This window comes from Schistosoma haematobium, chromosome 1 (genome assembly GCF_000699445.3).
Source record: "Schistosoma haematobium chromosome 1, whole genome shotgun sequence".
NCBI lineage: Eukaryota > Metazoa > Platyhelminthes > Trematoda > Strigeidida > Schistosomatidae > Schistosoma > Schistosoma haematobium.
This window is the reverse complement of record NC_067196.1, coordinates 60,782,192-60,808,655: the sequence shown is the minus strand read 5'-3', so window position 1 is coordinate 60,808,655 and position 26,464 is coordinate 60,782,192. Positions and strand designations below refer to the sequence as shown.

Below are 26,464 nucleotides of genomic sequence, written 5' to 3'. Positions count from 1 at the left end.
ATTGAATAAATTAAATAGTATAATATTATCATCAATATGTGACGGGAAATAAGTTCAAAGTATGAGAATCTCTTGATAAAATCCCTAAGTAAATTAACTATATTTATTAACAACCTATTCTATGCATAAAGAAACCACCAAGAAGTTTGTAACACTACTTTAGTCCCCTAACCTAATGGTACAACTAGCACTCACAAAACGTGAAGCCTAGAATTAAATATACAAGTGAGTATTTGCTAATTGAGCTACAGTGAAACCAAAACTAAGTAATGTATTTCGATAGATCAATGATAAGACGGAATTGACCTAAAATTGTTCGAAATGTATAGTACAAACACATCACCTTTCTAAAATGGACCAAGTGTTTTAATTAATATAATTAATTGTGCACGACCTTTGACAGTAGGGATGAACTTAGATTTTTTGCGATTAGGAGACTGTATATTGTATAAGCTATTAAAGACACAGCATACATAATAGATGACTTACTTCTAGCAGAATCAGGAAGGCGTTTCAGAAAGCGATCAGTTACATCAAATTCATCATCCAAGGTGACTGATAAAAGTTTATATGCAGCTTTAACTAAGAACTTCTGTAATATTAAATGTTGAAAAACACCAGCCATTCCTGTATGCCCGACCACACCTTCTCGACGTCTAACATTCCTAGTTGTAACTATGGCTATAGGTGTTTGTTGGTCTGGCAACCAGCCATAGTGTTTTAAAGTATTGCCAAAAACCCATTCCAAATCAGAATAAGTAAATAAGACACGTGTAAGCATTCCATATTCAAGTTTATCACTAAGCTGATGGGCAAAGCCAGCAGGAGCCACAATAGGGACATTGTACATAGCAGTACTGAATCTCGCAGCGTTAGCCAGAGTAAAATCATTTAAAGGACCGAAAATTACATTCACTCCATTCGAATTTAGTTGAGTTAGTAAGGCAAGTGCGTCACATGCAAGGGCATCAATGTATAATATGAGTACTGTAGTAAAACTGACACCTCCAAAAGCGGGAAATGCTTGTATATCTTCGAGAGCCAGATCAATTGCAGGAAGGACCTGAGCAAAATTATCTGGTCCTAATGGTCCAAGTTGTACCCCCAAATGCACATTTGTGATATATCGAGCATTAGAACCTTTTGGTTGTAGACGAGACTGTTTAAGTCGTTTTTCATTGATTAAATTTGATTTTGCAGAAACATGTTTAAAAGCTGAATGAAGCTCCTGGAGCTTATATTTACGTTCCGGTAAGTTAGGACTATCCGGTGGCTTACATATTTGACCACTATGTACCGACCCAGAAATATGAATTAAAAGGATCAAAATTAGTGTAGTGGTGACATGTGGAAACAAAAAATTCCAAGTTTTAAATGTTATGATATTAGAGCTTGATGGAATTTGACTAAAGAGCCACATGAATCCAGTAGCATGAGTGCTATAATTGAGAACATAAATTCCTTATTTGAATGGGTATGAAGGACAACTGATCCCCTTTTAATGACATCGCAAATACGTACATCCGTAACTAACTAGAAATTTAATCCGTGTGCCTCAGTTTTCTCAGCTAGATGAATGGCCCTAATGTATTAAGAATATGATTGGTTAATCTCAAGGCGAAGGTCACATAAATATTTTTGCTAGGCTGATATCTAGGGCAGTAGTAGTTATTTAGCCAATAGCAAATCAGAAGTTGTCAACTCTTTATTCATACTGGAAAACAAAATTCAAACCAAGGTCAGATTAATCCAAACCACAAAATTAAGAGATGACATGTAAAGCTCAGTTACTTACACACATACGACCTTTGACTTAATTTTATCTTCAATAAAACACTTTAGCCACGGGTCTAGTGCTACTGGGTGCAGAATGGAACAAATATAGAAATATTTATTTCGGTTGTGCTTTAATTCCCTTCTACTCCTTAAATTTAGAAAGCTTGGGGTTAGCTCTAGCAACTAAAAATCTTTAACTGATTATTACATAGTAAGAGAAGTCGGAATGAATTTTTATCAGTTTTCTCAATCGTACACATAAATATGCCGTCGGACTAATGTTATATACCTGGAATCTTAGAGGAGTGAAACCTATAGTTACTCTACATATAATGTTAGTCATCAACACCGAAAGGGAATAATTTTCACTACGACTAAATGATTTACTATCAAACATTCAAATTAGGTGTTTGAAACTCCGAACACTGTTGAAATAAAAGTCAAACTTTTAATATACATAGAAGTGATTGGACTTAAAAGTCTATTCTTTGCTTTTATTAACGCCATACAACAGGTAGTAGGAAATGATACGTGATACAGATTTCAAGAATGTGCAAAACCAACAATTTCCTTTGATTTTATCGTTATCCAGTCACTAACGTTAACTTTTTGAGAATGTCTGAGTCGAATACAATCGTTTCTTGTTAACTGATGGCAGGTAAGCAGTTTCATGAAGCCATATTCATACTGGCAACTTTACCATATTTCTCTGGATAACCGTGTTTCATATAAAGTCTATTGTGTTACTATTATCTCATCTTACTGACTCCGGTTACCCTATTGCTAACAAGATCTTGTTTAAATATATCTATCTGTAAATGTAAAGATTCATTGAGAGACAGAAATATAAATACTATCAAATTTTTGATTGAGATCATAAACCGATTGATTTTAGACCAACAATGAAAATTTAGAAGCATTGGACGACCGTTTCGTCCTAATATGGGACCTCTCAGCAGTGCGCATCCGCGGTCCCGCACGCGGGATCTGAACCCAGGACCTTTGGTCTACGCGCGCGAACGCTTAACCTCTAAATCACTGAACCGGCATCCAATGGTGTCAATGTCTAATCTCAACCAATCCACGATATTGCGCGACTATCTTCAATTAAGAAACTAATTCTTAATACATATAGGATAAAAAATCACGGGGTATTTTCATCTAAAGTGTATCATTACATTTACTATTATTATGTATTAAAAGATAAGAAATATATTCTTGAAAACAAGTTCATATCCCTTTCTTCATGAATAAATGATATAAGTTATTTATCTATTTATTTATTACAATTATTATTATTATTTTCATAACATTTTTTTATAATTATATATTATTATGCTTTATTAACAGTAGATTTATATTTGTAACATTGTTGGTTATGATATTAAAAAAATACCAATCCTATAGAGATCACAAAAATCTATTTAGATGGCCATACTGAGATTTCATGGGAATCGACAATTGTCTAAGGCCACCCTATAATGTAAACTGTTAAGTTTAATCTCTACAACCTCACCTATATCAATAATATTAGTTCTGCTGTAGCAATATACTCTTTTTGTAACATTTAGTTCATTCACTGAAGCCTATGATATATTTGAAAGAAAACTTTATCTTTATTTTGAATTTAGAGTAATATGTTCAAAAAGAGTTTGTTAAATACTATTTTTATAGTGATCCTGGTTCTATCGCTTTTTGATTACTCTCTTATGATATTTAACACACACATATAATAATTATTATTGTGATTATTATTAGTAGTAGTAGTTGTAGTATCAGCGAATTGTTTCCACTTCACATTTTTGATTGCTAATCATATGATATCATTCTCATCTCAACTCCTGAATTAGTCATGCTTATAATTACTCTGATGACCCTAATGAGTGAACATATAGTACGTTTTAATAATCCCTTCTCTTCATAAGTGTTTACTTGAAACGTGAAGCTTAATACTTCCCATAAATTGCATTTGGATAGTTGAGATCTTCCTAAAGATGATGTAACTGACAAATAAAATATTTTTAATGCACATCGCTTTAAATGAAACAAGTCGAATGTCATACAGAAAATAGAATTCTAAAACTACAAATTAAATTTTTGTTGAGATCATAAACCGATCAGTGTTAGACCACCATTGAAAAGCTAAAAGCACTAGATGGTTGTTTCATTTTAGTACGTAACTCATCAGCAGTGCACGCCCACCATTCCACACGCGGGACTCGAAACCATGGCCTTTGGTCTCGAGTGTGAAAACTTAACCTCTAAACCACTGAGACGGTATCCAATGGTGTTAATATCTAACTTCAACCAGTCCACAATATCGCGCGGCCATTTTCCATTGTCTTCGATGGGTAACTGCCTCATACCCGACACGGTTGAATTCTATTAGTCACGACTTCTCACTAGAACTCTGATAATTACCTATCGAAGCGATAAATTGAGTGACCACTTCAGATTCATATGAGTAAACTTCAGTTGGCTATCAAACGTTATAACATACCAATCTCTATATGCAGACAATTATGGATGAATTGAAATACTAAAATTCTGGATGGGGATATTACACAGAAAATTAGGACATTTTATATGCTTAGCACTCAAATCATTCAATAATCAATAGATACGTTGAATTGTTATTAGTAATGGAATTCAGGATGTGCATTTCATAATATTGGGAACTTTTTATTTGGACTTACCTCAATCTTAATGTTAATATCCACAGTGAGACTTAAACCCACTCAGAATGTACACATTCCATCGGAGGCTGATCAACTGTAATCGTGAGCAACAACAGCGGAAAATTGCAAATCTTAATTAATGATCAATCGATAAATATGGTCGTTTAGCCAGTACAAAAAAACGGTAACAAACTAGTTCATGCTAATACTACGTTTCCTGAAATAATTTCTCTGCTTACTTATTTTGTTTTAATCAACAGAAAAAAATTATTCATAAGAATTTGCCATAAATTATGAAGATTTAATCAGATAACATAACAATAAATAATTTCATGTCAATCTCTTATATTAATTACTAACCAAAACTTCAAGAGGAGTGACAATAAATAGAAAAATCGTTAAACGAATATATCGAAGTGAAGAAATAATCTAATTTAGCCATTACCAATTTGCAACTTATTATGCACAATGCTGATATTGAATACAATGAATTTTACGAATAATGGATAGAATCTAATCAGCACCTATTCTAAGAATAAACAAACATAGTCCTTGTGAACTAGAAAAAAGTAATATGTAATGAGTTACACTCTTGACGTAAACAAGCCACTTAAAAATAATCCATTGAAAATTTACTAATAATTTCTTTCTTAAATATCAATTTGATGTAAACTACTTTAGATTATATAAAGTGTTTAATGTTAAAAAAAAAACCAAAAAGAGAATATAATTAATGACAAATTTTCCTACATCTTGTGTGAAAAAAGCACAATTTCATTTAAGTGAATCTGTTAACACACTTTTCTTGGCTTCTTCAATGATTTCGTTCTGGGGAAGGTCATTTATTTTGATTGTACATTCCGAGTTACAATTATTATTATTTTTAGTAGTAATAGTAGTAGTAGTAGTAATAGTCGTAGTAGTAGTAGTAGTAGTAGTAGTAGTAGTAGTAGTAGTAGTAGTAGTAGTAGTAGTAGTAGTACTATCGATGATGGTAAAATATAACCGTTTACAACCAGTAATAAACTTCGATATACATTCAGAGTAATTCTTGAGGTTTAGAGAAAATCATATTTTTTATGTCAGTGATGAAGTTATTTTTGATGGACATCTATTAATATACAGTAGATTGGTATTGTTGATTGACGTAACATGCGAATTTAACATTCTCATTTATCAGGATATTCTAAACAGATTAGACTTGGTAGTTACAAAATTGGGGCTTTGAAAATGAATTATGACAAAATTTCCCAACTGACCCCAACTTACGTTCGTAAAAATAAGAAATACTAACTTTAAGTCTACATAACATCAGTTTACTCATGAAAATGATATGAATTAGAATAGATTAGAATAGATCACATTGCCATTAGTCATCGTTGAGGGAGATTGATAGAAGACTGTTGCTCGTTCTGGAGTGCATTTTTAGACTTTTATCATACGGTAGTCGAGCACGCATTTGTGATGTTCGTCAAGGTCGTCGGCTTTCTCTATTTTTACGCAACTTTGTCGTAGACGTGCTTCTAGAGATAACACTCATCGTTTGACTTTTCAGGGGTCTGGCTGCTAGTAGAGGATTCCCTTATTCGCTTGAAATACGCTGATGATATAGTTTTGTTTGGTGAAGACGCTAAGTGCAGTCTTTCGACCACACTAAACAACAATGAAAACATGTTTAGGATACGGTTCTCTCTCTCAAACTGCAAAATTTTACTTCTGGATTGGATTGCGTCATCTGGTTTAAGAATATGGGTTAAGTAGTTGAACATATTGACCACCTCACTCTGATATCTGGCAAAATCTCGGCACAAACCCAGAATGCTCAATTGACTTTTGTCAGCTTGCGTCATTTGTGGCATAGGCGAGATATCTATCTGTCGACAAAAGGGTGAGTTTACTGAACAGTAGCTCACCGTCCCACCTTATGGATGTGAAATATAGGCATTAAGAATAGAAGATATTCATTGGCTATTGGTATTAGAATACCACGGAGTAAGCGATGTCTGAGTTAAGAGTAGAGTACTAGGTAAAGATGGTAAATCGGTTGATGTGGTAGTTAATCCGTATCAACTGTGGTAGTTTAGACATGTGTTACGTATGCCCAACCATCACTTACATCGACAGGCTATATTTTCCTGCACAGGAGTAGGCTGGAAAAAAGTTAGGGACGGTCAAATCAAGACATGCTATCAGTTCATGAAGTCGATGACAACTGGGCTGAGGCTTGTTAGGAGGTACAGACTACCTGGTTGGGGTCGGCGTGAATACCGTAACTAATCGTCAGAGACTTTGAATGATATGGCCCAAAATTGTCTGCAATAGAGCAGGTGCATTCATTCTTTGTCTTCTTTCAAATTCTGGGAAACTAAATTCCTCGTTCGTTTTTTTATTATTTCACTAATTTGTATCCTCTTCTTGAGTCATATCTTTGATACCTAATCTTCCGTGCTACCACTGACACCGTTACTACCTCTACTAATCTGGGATTTGGCCTGACGATTTCGTCCCTCTGTATGGCAGCTTGAACCGAAGCACATTGTATCAGGTTCACAGTCATAAAGTATCACTCCCATACTCGAGGTTGAGAGCTGATTCTACATATAACTGATTTACACTGCCACCATCGTTACATTCTTTATTCGAAGTTGTTTTCAGTATGTCATTGGTGGGGAAATGTGAGGAGAACTGTGAGAGTCTACAACCCCGTCTAATTTCACTGCTGGTTTAATGTAGAGGATTAAAGTCAATATATCCCCTTAATCTACCTGTTTTCATGTAAAGCTTTAAAATTTTAAACAATTTTTACTTTCTATCAGACAATTTCAGCGTATAATCATGTGTAATAAATCAAAGATAGACATAGATTCACTCAATATTACAAAAGTATCTGTACACAAACCATTTAAGACTGATATAAACTTCATTCATTACTGTTTCTTCATCTCATAACTAGTAACTTTCTACTTAACACTTTATTAACACTTCTTAAAATCAACTCATCTTTTTACAACTTATTATTAGAAGCAAAGGCAATTTAAAGAAATTATTTAGAAGACACAAATGAAATAAGTCCTGTAATTATGTATTTATGAGCGGCGGCAGTGGTGGTCGTGATCATGAGGATAATAGTAACAAGATAGAAATAATAATCACAATCAAAAAATATTGTCTACCTTGAAGAATAAAACACCCCAGTTAATTTTTACGTATTAAACTTGAAAAAATATTCTTTCTCTACTGTTTGCCGTTGTTTTCTTAAATGAACAGCCAGTAGGTAAACCTTTGATGTTTTGATCAGTGTGAAAATAATCATTATTATTGTTATTATCATTTTAGAAGAACGAAGAAAACGTTAAAGCACTTGTCACTTCCTGTTTCCCTCGTTTTTTCTTAGTTGGTCTCTTTTTTCCTACCTCACTCAATACCCAGTCTTTTTAAATCTACATCTTATTTTCTACTTCAAAATATGTTAAATTTTTCTCATTCTGTTTTGATGAAATGAATAAAATAAATTTAGATTATGTTCCTGTAGGTGTCTTAGTTTCTTATGCACTTTACAATTTAATAATACAAAAATAAAATAATTATCGATCTTATCAGTATGGGTATTTGTGGAGATTGTAATAGTTTCAGTTGAATTCACGAGTCGATCATTTACACACTAACGACTAGCGTCAAGATGGATTTCCTGGAGTTCTAGTGAGAAGCCGTGACCAGTAGAACCCAGTCCGTGTCGAGTACGAGGCAGCTGTCCACCTCAGACAATTGAAGAAGGTTTGAGCGAAATCATGAATCGATTGAAGTTAGACATTAACACCGTCGGATACTGGCTGAGTGGTCTAGAGATTAGACGTTCGCGTGCGCAAACCAAAGATCCTGGGTTCGAGTCCCTCGTGAGGGATTGTGCATCCGCACTGCTGAAGGGTCCCATACTAGAACCAGACAGACTTTGAGTGCTTCCATGTTATAAATGGTGTTCTAGCTTAGATCGGCTAATGAATTCAACTGAAAACGATTGGATTTGTTTTGAAAATATTATATGAGTTGTAGGAGAGATATCAAAAAATATGTCACATTTCTTCATCATCTATGTAAGAAGATTTTAAACAAAAATAAACTCTAATTAACTTCCTGGCAAGTTATTATAAATATAAGCTTATCGAGTCCAGTCATGTTGAGAACGTAATAAATATTATTATTCACATCGTTTATTTGCTGAGTAATATCACAAAGTGAATAAATGTAAACTATAGAATTAAAACTTAATGGTTTAAAAATATCATACCTTTCGTTACACTTGGAAGTCATGGATTTCATGCTGTGGAAGTCGATTGCTGAAAATATCCAACTAGGCCAAACCAATTATACAGAATGTTTAAGTTTTCAATAAATATCCATATTAGTGTTTGATGAATATAAAATACTGATGATTTGGTTAAATATGAGAAAAATCATTTTACTCTTCAATACTTCATTTGAATTGTTAAGTTCTAAATTGTGAAATAAGGGACAGTTATGTATATAAGGATTTTTCTTGATTCATTAGTAATATTAGGATATAAAAACACAGTTTGAAACATATGTACCTTTGATAGCGTTTGTTTATAGCCAACGAAAATGAATGTTTTACATTGTCTGAAAGTTTTTATCCGGATAAATTTACATTTTAGTGAGAGTATCAGTGTTTATACTAATAACAATTACAGTTTCAAACATCATGAGATTTTTCAGCAGACTTTTATCTTATAATATCTAATTGAATCGGTGTAGCAATCCTATTTGTTAACACCTACTGTTGTTCAGGACAATTTGTTCATTATTTTTAGTATCAATCAATGTGGCTATATCATTTCCCAGCCTACTCATTCTAATAAATGTATATAGTGTAAAATTATTAAAATCTACAGAAAAAGGCTTTAAAACACAAACGTAAGAATGATCCAACTTATTTGTGTGAATCTGAGTCTAAAATTCCCCGCATTATGGGAATAAGAGAAATTAAAGAAACAATATTGATACAATATTTCACATGATACCGACAACATAGATTATTAGTGATTATTTTCAGATATTACTACTATCTGCAAAAGCGATGATGGTCACTAAATTGTTTAAACCTTTTTCAAATGATACTTAAATGTTCTTTTACTTACTTACGCCTGTTACTCCTCGTGAAGGAGCATAGGCCGCTCACCATCATTCTCCATCCAACATATATGTACTTCCTTAAATTAACAATTCGAACAGAATATCTTGAATTTAGTTTAATTCGTTCAGTTCTTATCGGCTGTTTACAATCTGAAATATTTCAAAATCAAAATTATAAAGAAAGCCTAAGAAATTTATGATTATGAAGTCGTCTATAAGATCAGTATAATATGGTGAACATTTACATAATATTAAAAAGAACAAATAAAAATATTAAAAATCAATATCATATATAGAAAAAGGTTCCAGAATATCGATTACGAAGGTTACAAAGGATAAAAGTATGTAATCAGCAACTTAGTTAATGAAATGACAGAAATAAAAGGAGTGTTAATAATCGTTCCAAATAACATGCGCTAAGCAGAGTTAGCTTAAAGTAAAATTATATTTTATAAGAGAATTAAACGAATGGTAAGACTATGTAAAAGAAAGTCACGACAAAAACTACTTTCTGAAATAACATTTGTATTATCCTGGCATGGAGAAGCAGATCACTTTGAATACAAACTTCTGAAAATGGAAATAATGTTTCAGACATTTAATAACCATTGCTTTGATAAATCTGACAATCTAACAGTTTGATTCGTTTATTATTGAATGTTACTTTTTATTCGACCGAAACTCTAATGTATTGACCATCATTATTCGACTCACTGATATCATGATGATGAATTCATTACAGGACCGGAAAATTTTCAGTTGGATTGTATTAGGGATTTAGGGCTTTAAATTAACATGGAACAACTGTCACCTCAATATAATTATTGGTACATATACCGATATGCAAATAATTTACACAGTTATTAGTTATCTCTTCCTCTCTATAATTTATTAACAATTTGATCTATTTGACTTGATCATAACTTTACCTTGTTTATTTATCTCGGTATAAATACAACAATGATAATTTTGTTTTTCTATTTGCTTTTCTGTTTTCTAGTAAACTTTTTAAAAAAATGTTGAATTTATTACATGTCCTAGAGTCTAAGTATAAAATATGACTGGACGAATTTAAGTCATAGGACGCATTACTTTACTCAGTGAACCGTTATGAAATCTGTCGAGATTCAATTGAAAATAAACTTAATTACTGTACAGTGACCAATCTAATGTCTGTCTAGTCCTTTATAGTTCTCAACCAATTCTATCAATAAATTTGCAATTTAACTACTAGTATAAGAGAAACGAAATGTTAAGAAGTTAGATGGTTGGATTTTTGCACATAACTTTTAGTCTACGATACTGTGCAAGCTTCTGTAATATGAGTACTGACATATAAAACAACTATAATATTTAGTGTACATATTATATGAGATGATGGAAAAGATTTGTAGCTCAGATGGATAATTTTAATGGGGTTTTGTTCTCTGACCACGACCAAACCATTCAGCTCAGAGAACAAAACTCTATGAAGTACATATTATATTTTTTTGATTAAGATCACGAATCGATTGATTTTAGACCACCATTGAAAACCTAGAAGCATTGGACGGCTGTTTTGTCCCATCGTCGGACTCCTCAGCAGTGCGAATCCACGATCCCGCTCGCGGGATCAGAACACAGTGTTTCCAGTCTACGTGCGTGAACGCTTAACCTCTAGACAACTGAACCAGCATCCAATGGTGTTAATGTCTAACGTCAACCAATCCACTATATTGCCTGACCATCTTCCATTGTACTGAGATAGATACCTGTCTCTACCCGACACGGATTAGCTCCACTAGTCACAGCTACTCACTAGGACTTATCGATTTTTTTCACACACATATATGTACAAGGAGTTATTCAAGGACAAACCATAACCTATAAAATCCAGTATTTTCCTTAACCCCCCTCCCTGTACATATAATGTTTTATAGATTTCACAGGTTGAAACCATGGGTCACTTGAAGCTAGACCACCATTGAAAACCTGGAAGCACTGGACGGCCGTTTCGTCCTAGTATGCGACTCCTCAGCAGTGCGCATCCACGAAACCGCCCCCGCGGGATTCGAACCCAAGACCTACTGGCTTCGCGCGCGAGCACATAACCACTAGACCACTGAGCCGGCATCCAACAGTGTTAATGTCTAACTTCAATCAATCCACGAAGTTGCGCCACCGAACACCATTGTCTTCAGTGAGCTGATATCTCACAACAGACTTGGTTGAACTCCACTGATGACGGCTTCTCACTAGAACTCCAAGAGGTTCTCTTGAAGTCAGTCACTAGTGAGCAGTTGATTATTATCAGAATGAGTTTTGTGGAGATTTTAGGAAATTTCACAGGTTGCTAGAACTAAACTGTTAGATGAAACTATAATAAAACGTTTGAGATAAGTCTTAAATATATATATAAGAACGAAATGTTGATAAGTTTTATAGACTTGTATTATCTCTATCATCAGTTCTCCTTTTAAGAAAAAAATTATAATTATATTTATTCTTATGTTCCTTTCTATGTAATATTGAAAAGGTCAAGATAGTGCAATAACTTCTCTGGTTTATTTTTCTCTAAGATACTTTAGTATATATATATAATAAATTATAATCTCATGTATATTCCATGTTATAACATGCTCTTTATAACTATAATGTACACTAACCTTGTAGTATTCATTACAAATAATATTGAATCTATAATCAATTTTAATTATTGATCAATTATATTGATCAATAATATTTTTATATATAGATGAGTCATTTATTCAATGATTTAATCCGGTTATATTTGGGTAAATATAACAATAGTTCACAGTGCATCTTTCAGTTTAAATAAACAGATATATATATCATAAACTAAAGGACTATTGATCGATTATGATTATAATATATTGAATAAATAATCAATCTAAAGAATAGTTATGATTATGTAAAGGAAGTACAATAAGTGTTATAAAAGTAGATAATAGATATAATTGATTTTATTAGATACAAAACGTATATAATTGGAAAAGCTCTATACTGGAAAAATCTGAATGATTTCAATACACAAGATAGAGTACAATTATTGGTCGTACTTTGATAATTACATATATATATATATATATATATATATATATATATATATATATAACAGAATCTGTAAGGAACTGAACCTATCACTTAAATCTATGTGTTCCTTGGTTGGATATGACTTAAGAAACGATTTCATTAACCTTTCCATCTGTAATTGTTACTTAGTAAATAAATGAAATAAAATATTCAATGCCAAGTATAGATTTGTATGTATATCAATCATTAGTTACATAGGCCACAGCATACATTTAGATATTTAATTAATCACTATCACTCTGTTGATTTTTAATTAGGATAGCAACTTATACACAGAAAATTACTTATTTTTTTTACATTCTTTGACAAGACTAGCTTATTTTTATCATTATAGTAACCAGAATAACTAATATAACCCATATTGTAACTTAAAGCCTAATATGATTGACTGAATCTCTATGAGAATAACATACATGATCATAAATAGATATACATCACATGCCACTCAGTGAAAACACATATTTCACATATCAAATGGCTTATATTCACATGATGAATTAAATCTAATATCTCAACAAGTATTGGACAACTGATTAGCACATATTTAATTTTCAGCCTTTTTTTATATCTTTAGTAATTTTGATGTAGATTACTTTTGCTAGAATCAAACTGTTAGATGAAACTATAATAAAACCTTTGAGATAAGTCTTAAATATAATTATGTAAGAACGAAATGTTGATAAGTTTTAGAAAGTGAGTTATATTATTGTCAACAATAGTCGAATTGATGATAAGCTGCATTTGAAACAAAGATTTCTGTCTTTCAATGTTGATGGTACAGTAGTTACGTAATGTTGTTGATTTAAACAACACATGACACAGTATTACTTGAATGAATCGATTACAACATATACACAAATGATTAAAAGTTTTGGAATATCATTCATGGTTTACAAATGAATAACAAATCATCAATTCACAGAGAACTAAAATTAGACATTCAACAAGTGGGTGATATAATTGAGAATTTCCTAATCGGATGTGATCGACTGAAACTTCATGAAGACGGATGCTTTTTAAAAATCTTAGTTGTGACATCACTTTTACGTGATGTTATAAATCAGAAATCAGCTTTTCATATTTAATACATCAAGAGAATTACAATTATAGTCGGGTATGATTTTCTCAGGTTGCTCATTATTTCCAAGTAAATTATTCTATTCAACTACTCCAATATGTAACGTTGATTTAGCTAAGTTCACTTTAAAATGTGTTTAATATTATTCACACTGATTGAATATATGGAAACTGTTAGTTTCTTTATTAAGAGTCGTGTTACCATATATTTTATCAATTTGCCTTATTATAATAAATTCATTGTATGATACATTGTTTTAGAAATTCAGTCACTCGACAGTTTGTCATAAATGACGAGTTTTAATAAGGTTTTCGGAGAAAGAATCAATTAGTGATTTGCATTTTATTAATAAAGAATATTAAATATTTATTGATGAATAAATCTACCATCCCAGTTTTTTTCTGTTTCGTGATGTTTAAAGAAAACTGAATAGATTCTACTAACCTTCTATCTTAGTTTAAGAAAAATATAGCATTTATACCACATTTATGGGCAATAATAAATGATCGAGATATACACTAATAATTAATTGAATTTTGTGAAACATGAAACGGAATGAACTTGAACGCAGTGCTTTTCATTTCAAAAATAAGGACTCAAACCCATAGTAATGACAATTTAAACATCATACCTGTTGAATAAGCATCTCAGTGGATAACTTGTTGGTGTTTAAAGTTAAAGGTACTAGGTTCTAGTGTAAATATAAACATGAATACTGTAATGCATGTACATCTTACTGATGAGTCTGAAATCAAGAGAAACATACGTCTTGAAACTCGCTGCTAGCTACCATATATATATTTGTTATAACTTGTGACCGCCGATTAGACAGCAGTGACTTATCGATCGGGTCAATGACGCGTAAACCCGTATGAGCAGCCTAGAGTTCTGATTGGTCTCGCTTCGTGTCTAGCCCAACCAGTTAAGTTTAGAACACCAATTTCAGCCTCTGCAATATGAATCATTATATCTCAAACATACTAAGTTTATATACCAATCAAACAGACCACATCGTACTAATAAAATATGAAATCACATTTGTACAAGAGTTAGCCAAATGTGGCTGTGAATGAGGGAGGTAGTAATTAATATACTGGATATAACTCGAGAATGGTAAAACGTATAATAATAGTTTATGGGTCAAAATAAAGCTTATAATAACAGGAATATGAATATGCATAGTTTAGTTACTTAATAATTATACAATAGAAATATACGTTTAGTATTGGTCCATCAATAGATCCCCAAAATTACCATTCACTATTCTTGTCGGTAAATAACACTATTTAAAATAATTTGTGACAAAATGGCTAATATAAAACCAATCCTCTCAGAATATACATTTACCAATAAAGACTGATCAAAATTCAATTGTGAATTCTAATAAATGGATAACTTGAAAATTTTCTAATAACAATATAAAAATGATTTGATTCTTATTCATTCATTCTAAAAATAAATGAAACAGTTAAATAATGTTTCAATGTTTATCAGTCAGTCAGTCAGTCAGCTACAACATAGGACCAGGCACATATATGTGCATCAGTCCAAGTTGCCATACCTCATTAACACAACAAGATCGACACCGGATTCATAAAACTAGTTAATTCAGAGGTGGTAATATATAGAAGAAAGATTGCATATAAGGATATAGTATGGGAAGAAAGAATTAGTTCGTAGAAAGAAAGATATGAAGCGATTTTAATCTCTTAGTTTAAGGGAAGACAGGGAGGGTATACACCGACACCATTGTGATAGATTCTGAGCCATGTCACCAAGAGTCTCCAACCATTGGTTACGATAGTCACGCGGACACCAACCAAGTATTCTGCATCTACCAACATGGCTCAGACTAGAAGTTAATGACTTCAAGCACAGATGCCACATTTTGGTTTGACCGCCCCTAACTTTCTCCCTTTTATTGATAGATGGATATCTCGCCTTCAATGTTAATAATAATAAAAGTAATGGTCATGCTGGGAAACAAAAACAAACAAACCAACGAACCTTAGTGATTACATTTGGTGTAGCTTTTATTTCATGTTTTCTTTTTCAGTACTAACTATTCATACTTACATGTCTTGGTTTTTTTATTTATTATTTATGATGTTTATTGAATGTTAGTGAGTTGCTTGTCATCTTTTTTATTTAGAAGTAATTCATTTGATAAATAAATTTAGCTTATACTAATAAAAAAATGTAAGTACAATCAAATGATTATGAATTTCTGATAATAATAGAAAATATTATCTATTTTTTAGAAAAAATATCTTTTAATAGTTGGATTCATGAGCCAATTGGAGTTAGACCACCATGAAAAACCTGGAAGTATTGGACGGATGTTTCATCCTAGTATAGGACTCCTCACCAGCGCGCATCTACGATTCCTTCTCGTGTGATTCTAACCCAGAACCTATCAATCTCACACGCGAACGCTTAACCTCTAGGCCACTGAGCTGACAGGCATCCAATAGTGTTAATGTTAAACTTCAAATATCTTTTCAAACAAACTCTTAGTAAGTAAATACTTTGCGGTTGACAATAATACTTATTATTATCATTATTATTTTCATACTAGCGAGAGCGAATGAGTGGGCATTATAGATATTTGCAAACATTTTATTGATTACTTTTCTCCAATTGTTTTTTTTTTTCATTTTTGCTATTAGTGATTAAACGGTCAATAGGTTCAGTCAGATTTCATTGCCTTTTATTTATTTAACCATCTTATTGGTACGTATTAATTGATTTAGAAATTTATTCTAATTGACAAAACCTCAATATTCAATAAGAATAGACATGAAATTCATGGGATATTTTCAATAAACTTATTTATATAAATAATTTGATAAATTACAAAATTTCCAATATCAATCAATCAAGTATTGAATAAGGATTATGTTATTAAACAAAGAAATGTTATGTTCAACTAAGTACTTCATTGATACCGTACTCACTAAGAATATTCAATATTCTGGGGTCTATCCAGTATAGGTGTATAAATGTTCAATGTCTTGTACTCCCAAAGTAGAATTCAATTACTCACTGATCAAGTACCACATACATTAAACTTTACTTACCATAAACTTGAAATGTTACATAAAAGAATTTTCGTCTAAATTTGATCGAATAGTTTCACAGTATTTGGGCGCCGAGTTAATGCGAGAAATATTTCCTTGAAAAAGCTTGGACCAGATTGCCAGACGAAACGTTGGATTTACTTCAAATTCTTTCGCTGAGATTTTACAAATACATTCTTCCTCCTGAAATGTTACAGTTATATTATTGTCTGAACCGAGAAAACACAAACTGTTCATGAACGAATCGCTAAATTTCATTTCCGATGAATAAATTACACTACTTATTTAGTCAACTAATCCGAATCTTATCATATCAGTACAGCCATGTGATGAGACATACTTTCTTTACATTTATCATAAAACCTAGGTCAAACAAGTTGTCTTGGCAACATAGTCCATGCTATGTACAGTCACTTATATCGGTGGCCACATTGCAACTTGACAGGTAAAATTTGATCAACACTAAAACATTAAATCCAAAGATGAAACTTGTCACCACTCAGTGATCATACATTGGAATGTATCATCGTCCAATTTTATCTAGTTGGAAGTAATTACCAAGTGCTATATCCCGATAAGAATAATGAATGGTAATTTTGGGGATCCATTTATGGATCAATACTATGAGTATATTTTAATCGTGTAATTGTTATGTAACAAAACTGTTCATACTCATGTCCCTCTTATTATGAGTTTCATTTGGACTTATTAACTATTATTATACGATTTACCATTCTCGAGTTATATCCAGTATATTAATTACTACCTCCCTCATTCACAGCCACATTTGGCTAACTCTTGTACAAATGTGATTTCATATTTTATTAGTACGTTGTGGTCTGTCTGGTTGGTATATAAACCCAGTGTGTTTGAAATAAATGATTCATATTGCAGAGGCTGAGATTGGTGTTCTGGACTTAACTGGCTGGTCTAGGCGAAAAGCAGGGCTAATCAGGACCCTAGGCTTCTCACACGTGTTTTATGCGTCACTGGTTCGATCGATAATTTCGCTGCTCTCTGATTGGCGGTATCGTTGCTTTATACAATAACACGGCACATAGGTTCACAAGTTATAACACAAGAAACTCTAGATCAAACTCTTATTATCATTTGTTAGAAAACTTATCAATATAATCTTTCGGTTATTGGTAATTTCCCTCAAGATTGGATTGTTCACAATAATCGATTAGGGAATATTGATAACAGTTAATTAGCAATCATAAATATGAGAAATACAATACGCTGAACAGGTCAATGATGCCTTTCGCAACAAAGATCTATTCAAAAATGTCAGTGACCTATGAACTAATTACAGTAGTTGATTATATAAGTGATTCATTATTATCGATTTGTACAGTGATATTTTATTTCGTATATCAGTCAGTGTTATAACATCTGTTCATTAGTGCTGAATAATGTCTTTAGAATAAGCAATTTAGTTTGATACTTTCATGTAGGTAACACTGGTTACCGAAACCTTACTTAGAATTAAAATAGTGTAATAAATATTTATACACCAAATGCACTGGGTGACAGCTGAGATCTAAATAAATCTATAACAACTCATATGGATTTAACACTGCATAATCTGAAGTCAAATAACTGACGAAGAATTTCCTAAAATTACTGATATATTGTCGTAACATTTTGTTTCTGTTAAACACTATGAATGTTAATTGATCATTATAATGCCTCATAAAACCATGATAATATACGACTTGACAGATTATCTGCATTCTCTGAGTGATAGATTAAGATCAATAATTCGAAGTTCAATGATAGACTGAAGACTTGTTGCTATTAATCTTTTTCATAATTTTTTACTTCCTAAGAAATGTATCTACTTTTTGCTAAGCACAATTCAAAGAGGATATGTTTTCCATTTTTTAATATCTGAGACTGAATTCGATTAATTTCTTATAATATATGGGCTCTCTGATCGGACGCTCCGATATTACTTGGAATTACAAGCTTTAAGTCTGTAACTAGCAATGTAATTTAGGACATATATGTCATCCACTTCGATATTTGTTAGTTGGATTTACTGACAACATTCACTCAGTAGATTAGCAGATAATAAGTTGACGTTTAAAGTACTAGTTTTGAGTCTAAGTGTAAATATTAACACTTCGGTGTAGAAAAAATCCAGCTAATTAATTATAAAAAAGGTTTCCGATTGAAATCATGAATCGATGTATGCTAGACCACCATTAAAAATCTGAAAGCACTGAATGGCCGTTTCGCCCTATTGTGGGACTCCTCAGCAGTGCGCACCCACGATCCCGCACGAAGGATTCAAACTCAAGACCCTCGGTCTCGCGTTCGAACGCTCAACCTCTAGACTATTAAAGAAAGTGAAACACAAATCGCGAAGTTAATAGTTAGCCATTAAACAAGGGAACAGTGTATGGTTAGATAAGACTTTTCATAGATTTGTCTTTTTGCTTACATTTTCCACTAGATTGCTTTATTTTGTCGTTAAAAACAACATACAAATCTGTTTGTTGTTGTTATTACTTTGTTTTCTAAAACGGGAAATAAGGTTTGTCGTCTATCTTATTTACTTCATTATTTGTCAACCATTATTTTGAAGAAATGAAGAAAAGAGTTTGAGTACACTTATATATTACAAAGATATATGAACAAGACCAATTAAAATATAGGTACAATAAAATAAAAACTTTACACTAGTAATTTTAATATCTAGTTGAATGAGTGGACAATTTATCCAATCTGAACAGTACTACTCGTAATAAATGAATTTTAATTCACGTAAATCATAAAGAAATTCACTATGGTTTTCATGTGATAGTGATAAAGGAATTTCAAGTAGCTTATTTAAGTTATTCATTTGAGCATTTCTAAACGAAGCTTAAAAGTAAGGGCCTGTATTCCTTTATTGTTGAAATAGTGACTGTAATTGACCATAATCAAGGTAGTTAATGCATAGTGATAAGATCTAACCATTTGATTGTCCATCAATGATCTTCAGTGGCGTTATTTAGTTGGCATATGATCTATCCTTAAGTAAGATGGCTTGCTAAAGTAGGGCATCTACTGAATCCTTCATCAGGTTCAGCAACACTACGATGGAAACTTCTCCTCGTACAGATAGTATTGTGATGACTGTGTAGTTCTCACATTTGCTCGGATCTAATTTCTTTGGTATCTTGATGAGATATACTTCTTTCCAGTCTGTCAGTGACGCTTGTTCCTCCTTCCAAATCTTCTTCAATACAGTGTGCAGCATCTTTCCAGTTACTTCTATGCCCAACATCAGTAAATCAGCTGGTGTATTGTCTCGTCCTACTACCACTTTTCCAATATTCATTTGTCTCATGACTACGATGATCTCGAGTGACATCCATAAGAAGGACTGTGTGTGCTGCTTCGATGTCTAGTGGGTCCAGTGTTGCTGGTCTATTCAAGAGTTCTTCAAAATGTTCTATCCACCTGTTACACTGATCTCTATCCTCAGTGGTTGATATGACTTTTTTTCCTGACTGCTCTTTTTAGACTACCGCATTCGGGTGCAAGTCCCTCGGTTGTATCATAAGGTTCGTTCGTATTCCATCCACTTGCGGCTTTATCTGATGTCTTTGTCAGGTGTTCCATGTATTTCTGCTTGTATGTTCTATTGCTCTTCTTCCCATTCTGAGTTCTTGTTCGGTCGTTTCCTTTTCTTTCCTTGATGCTTCTTGAGACCCAGAATGTTGTGGAACGTTCAACTTATTACTGTTTTAATATCTTTTTAGTTGTTCTCTATAGTAGATTCTTCTTCTTCTTCTTCTAGCAGATCGCGTACATCTTGTAACTTGTTGATGAGACCTATCTTGAATTCGTTGAGATTTTCAGTATTTCGAAAAAGCTGTATTATACTTTTGTAGTATTGCCTGTACAAGTGATCAATGAATGTTTAGCTTCAGTGTTAGTTTAACTACCATCAGGTGGTGATTGGAAACTATATTAGCTCCTACCGTTGCTCTTGGGTCTTTCATGGATCTTTCTAACTTTTGAATGTATCAGATGTGATCGATTTGGTTTTGGGTAGTGTGATCCACTAAAACCCATGTAGCTTTTGTTACATGTTTGTGAGTGGAGAATGGTTCTATATAAAAGCATTATGCTGAAGGCACATAGGTCTCCCACCAAAATGTTTTGGTCCTTTCCTATGTATTTCTCTACGAAAAACTGTAATCTTTAATGAGATTGGTCTTTATTATCTTTGCTGCTATCGTTCATGGAGGCGTAGCACTGGATGACATTCGTTTTAATCTCTTCCTTGTTTGCTTTGAAGAATTCTGTGATGATTCTGGAGTTTTGGGTTTCCCATCCAATAAGTACGTCTCGTTGTTCATAGGAAAACATCAATGAAGTGCTTAGATCTCAGTCTTCGCTGACCATATTGTATCTAAAGAGCCTCACTAGGTTTCATATTGTCCTAATTGTCAAAAGGGGCAGTGGTCTCGCGACTCCCAAAGAATCTCAACTTTCACCATGAAGCGCTATAACTTTTCTAGATGAAAACCTTTCAACTCCCATACGCTGATTTAAATGGGTTATCCAGCTATCCCTTGTTAGAAAATTTTTGATGAGTTTTTTTTACGAAGCGGGGTTACTAATACTACCCCAACCCTTCTTTGTCTGGGTTTTGAACTGACAGTGACCCGATAGTCCTACCATTTGTAGAAACTCTTAAGAAAAGACACAAAGAGTTTTAAACCCCTCTGAACAGACGTCTGTCTCAAGACAATACGATCATTTCATTACATACTATTAATACGAAGAGAAGGTAGATGAGTCCAACATTATTTACACGACGGATTAAACCAACTGTAGAAAGTATTCTTTGGGAATGTTTAAACTCAGCTTCGCTTATACAAATGTGCACACAGTCCAACAAAGGAAGATTATTCCAGTGGCTTACTTCTGCCAGAAGTTTATATCAATAATGTTGTCTATAAGGACAATGAATATTCACGATCAAATCATATAGCTCAATGAATTGAACTCCGAATAATTCATCTTCCTGAGCTATAAATCTTTCACATCATTGAAAAATTTAGACCAGACTTATATCGAATTGCGCAAACTACTAAGGAAAAAGTGGCGAAACTCTGGATCGAGCAAACTTCAAGCATGTAATGAAAATCCTAAAAGACCTACATTCAAATCTATCACAACCAATAAATATATTAAAATCAGTTCAATCTATAATCCGTAAGTCAATCAAATGATCAGTGGTCAACCAAATAAAACTGCTGACGGGAATTCAAAGAAATTCAGAGATAATAAAACTTGGGAAGTAGTTGTTTATGAAGCTTTCCTGAACAGCAACAAAGGCTTAAGAATTAGGCCATGAAGCTGACAGAACACAATACCACCAGAACTTCTAGAATACAAGAAGAGGAGAAATAATTTAGCTTCAGCATCGACTATATTATGTTTTTCACTACATAATTTTTTGTCTGGCAAACATAGTGTTTTAAATGACAAATATGATATTCATCTCGTTTCACTTTGAGCTCTTATTAATCCATAACGGCATAAATCGAGTAGTAACTCACTAATCTCCATCCTTGATATCTATATACATATGTAAACAGCCATAAACTTTCATAACTTTTCTTTTAAGCTTACGACACTAATTTAAGTTAGGTATGTTAGAGTATTATTGAATTTTCTTATGATAAGTCCGTGTAGAAAATGAAATTAGAACTTTAAATACTAGTATCTTAAAGAACTTAACGTTCGCGCGCAAAGCCAAGGGTCTAGGGTTCGTGTCTCACGCGCGGGATTGTGAACTCGCACTACTGCGGGGTCACAAACTACGACGAAAGGGTCGCTTAGTGCTTCCAGGCTTTTAATGGTGGTCTAACATGGGTCGATTTATTACCTCAATCAAATCTCAACAATATCTAAAACCCTATGCTGATAAATATGTAATTGTAATTTACTTACTTACTTACTTACTTACGCCTGTTACTCCTCGTGAAGGAGCATAGGCTGCTCACCAGCATTCTCCATCCAACCCTGTTCTGGGCAATCCTTTCCAGATCTTTCCAGTTGTTATTCATCCTTTTCATATCTGCTTCTATTATCTGACGTAATGTGTTCTTAGGCCTTCCTCTTTTCCGCTTCCCTCCAGGATTCCAAGTTAGGGCTTATCTCGTGATGCAGTTTGACGATTTGCGTAATGTATGTCCTATCCATTTCCATCGTCTTTTCCCAATTTCCTCTTCAGCTCGAAGCTGGTTTGTTCTCTCCCACAGAAGGCTATTGCTGATGGTATCCGACCAATGGATGTTGAGTATCTTGCGTAGACAGCTATTTATAAATACTTGTACCTTCTTGATAGTGGTTGTTGTAGTTCTCCAAGTTTCAGCTCCATACAGTAGAACTGCCTTGACGTTCGTATTGAAGATTCTCACTTTGATATTGGTTGAAAGTTGTTTTGAGTTCCATATGTTCTTCAATTGTGGGAATGCTACCCTTGCTTTGTCAATACTCACCTTTACGTCTGCATCTGAGCCTCCTTGTTCATCGATGATGCTTCCCATGTATGTGAAGGATTCTACATCTTCCAGAGTTTTGCCATCAAGAGTAATTGGATTGCTGTTCTCCGCTTTGAATTTGAGGACCTTGGTTTTCCCCTTGTGTATGCTGAGGCCTACTAATGCAGAGACTGCTGCTACACTGGCTGTCTTTATCTGCATTTGTTCATGTGTATGCGATAGGAGTGCTAGGTCATCTGCGAAGTCCAAATCGTCTAATTGATTTTGAGCTGTCCATTGTATTCCGTGTTTTCTCTCAGATGTCGAGGTCCTCATAATCCAGTCGACCACCAGAAGAAAGAGGAAGGGAGAGAGTAGACAGCCTTGTCTGACTCCGGTCCTTACTTGGAATGCGTCTGTCACCTGTCCTCCATGCACGACTTTGCATTGTAGTCCGTCGTATGAGTTCCGGATAATATTGACAATCTTCTCAGGCATGCCGTAGTGTCGAAGAAGTTTCCATAACGTTCTCCTATCCACACTGTCAAATGCCTTTCCATAATCAATGAAGTTGATGTATAGTGACGAGTTCCACTCAACTGATTGTTCGACGATGACACGTAGTGTTGCAATTTGGTCTGTGCACGATCGATCCTTACGGAATCCAGCTTGTTGATCTCGAAGTTGGGCGTCTACTGCATCTTTTATCCGATTCAGCAAAACTCTGTTAAAGACTTTCCCTGGTACTGACAGTAGTGTTATGCCTCTGTAGTTTTCACATTTGCTCAGATCTCCTTTCTTTGGAATCTTGACGAGGTGTCCTTCTTTCCAGTCCATCGGCACTTGTTCCTCCTCCCAAGTCTTTTTGAATAGAAGGTAAAGCATGTTTGTAGTTACTTCGATGTCTGACTTCAGTGCTTCAGCTGGTATGTTGTCGGGTCCTGCTGCTGTCCCACTCTTGATTTGTCTGATGGACATTCTGATTTCTTCCTTCGTTGGTGGGTTGACGTCTATAGGAAGGTCTATGTGTGCGGCTTCGCTGTCCGGTGGATTCATTGGAGCCGGCCTATTCAGGAGTTCCTCGAAGTATTCTACCCATCTGTTCCGCTGTTGTTGAATTTCAGTGATTGGCTTGCCTTCTTTGTCTTTGACCGGCCTCTCTGGTTTACTGTATTTCCCTGATAGTTTCTTCGTTGTATCGTAGAGCTGTTTCATATTTCCTTCTCTAGCAGCTTTTTCTGCCGTCGTTGCTAATTCTTCCACGTATTTCTTCCTGTCGGCTCTAATGCTCCTCTTCACTTGTTTGTTTGCTTCTATGTATTCAGCTTGTGCTTGGACTTTCTCTGCTCGTGTTCGGCTGTTGTTAATTGCTGCCTTCTTGTTCTTCCTTTCTTTGATCTTGTCCAGTGTTTCTGTAGAGATCCATTCCTTATGATGGTATTTCTTTAGACCGAGAACCTCTTGACACGTTGAAGTCAATGTTTCTTTGATGCCTTTCCAGTTCTCCTACACAGTAGTTTAGATTAACATAAAATACATTTTTTTGTGATTTGTAATAAATAAAAGCTGAAAATAAACAGTTCGAGTTAAGACAGTTACTCAATTAAAATTTCGCTTCTTACCAAAATGACTTGGGTTGCAAAGAAAACCGTCAAATACCACTAAGATGGTTTAAACGGTATCAAGTTCACTAAAAGAACCTCTCAAACCCTTGGTTGAATTCAATGTTGGACAGTAATAAATGTTATATGTAACTTAAGCATTATATTACTATAACAAAACCGCTATCAAACTCTTCTTAATTGATTTATCATCAGTAGATTTCAACCAATATCAATAAGTCATGAGATTTACATACTACTCATTTGTTTTAGTCTATAATGATTTTGGCAAATTATTAAAAGTTATTAATTTCAGTTCTAAACAAACTACTGAATAGAATTAGTCATCTTTCAAACTATTTCAAGTATTTTTGTTCAGTTATTTGATGGAGTGGATTAGTTAGTGAGTGAGTGAATGAGTGGGAGTTGGAAAGAGAAAACGAGTTGTTTTTATGATTTATTTTACTTTTAACAATGTTTTCTAGTTAATGTTAAGGTATGATGATAATCAGTTATATTACTTTAAAAAATAAATAAGTAAACTCATCATCACTAATCATTCACCATAGAGTAGATGCAACATTTACAAGTTTTTACTCATCTATCAACTACAACGATACATTGATTGAAAGAGAAAAAGAAAAAAAGAAGTATATTGTTTTTTTTTAAATATTGTATTATGACAGTAAAATTGACAATAATTTTATCAATTATGAAATGTCACAGATTGAAATCACGAGTCAATTGAAGCTAGAACACCATGGAAAACCTGCAAGTACTGGACGGCCGTTTCGTCCTAGCATGAGACTCATCAGCAGTGCTCACCCACGATCCCGCATCCCGCGAGATTCGAACACAGGACCCACTAGTCTCGCGCCGAGCGCTTGACCAACTAGACCACTGAGCCGGCCGGCATCCAATCGTGTTAATGTCTAGCTTCAATCAATCCACGAAGTTGCGCCAGCGTATACCATTGTCTTCAATGAGTTGATATCTCACAACAAACCTGGTTGAACTCCACTGCTAATGGCTTCTCATTAGAACTCCAGGAGTATCTCTTGAAGTCAGTCACTAGTGAGCAGATGATTATTATCAGAAGGGGTTTGTGGAGATTTTAGAAATTTCACAGATTGAAATCATGAGTCAATTGAAGTGCTCCCAGGTTTTCCATGGTGGTGTAGCTTCAACTGACTCATGATTTTAATCTGTGACATTTCTAAAATCTCCACAAACCCCTCCTGATAATTATGAAATGGATAATATTATTGATAATTCTTGTTTTAGTTATGAAATCTCTCAAGTATTTGTTGACGATATCTAAGGGAGGATAGTGTATGAGTAGCTATGTCTATACATTTTTATTAATTTTCAAGGTTGAAACATACTTTAAAGAAAAATTAGATTGCAATCAAAATCTATTGTGCTATCTGAATTATAATGAAACATAAAATTCATATTATAACATTAATAAATTACTGTACAGTAACTAATAACATGTTGATCAATTCCCTAGAGC

The 26,464-nt window shown here is 33.6% G+C and overlaps 1 protein-coding gene across 2 annotated transcripts in view; it reads right to left on the bottom strand.

The window, feature by feature from the left end:
* The window catches only part of NPR2_1 (Nitrogen permease regulator 2), a gene marked incomplete at its 5' end in the record, with an annotated part of 101,774 nt that extends 100,106 nt beyond the window's left edge, over positions 1-1,668 (bottom strand). Inside the window, one exon of one of the 2 annotated variants that reach the window (XM_051209252.1) lies at positions 490-1,668. In XM_051209252.1, the coding sequence (XP_051074695.1) occupies positions 490-1,420 (931 nt within the window). The remainder of the gene's footprint in view (positions 1-489) is intronic. The other variant, XM_012939537.3, reaches the window with a different exon arrangement.
* Positions 1,669-26,464: the final 24,796 nt, after the last annotated feature.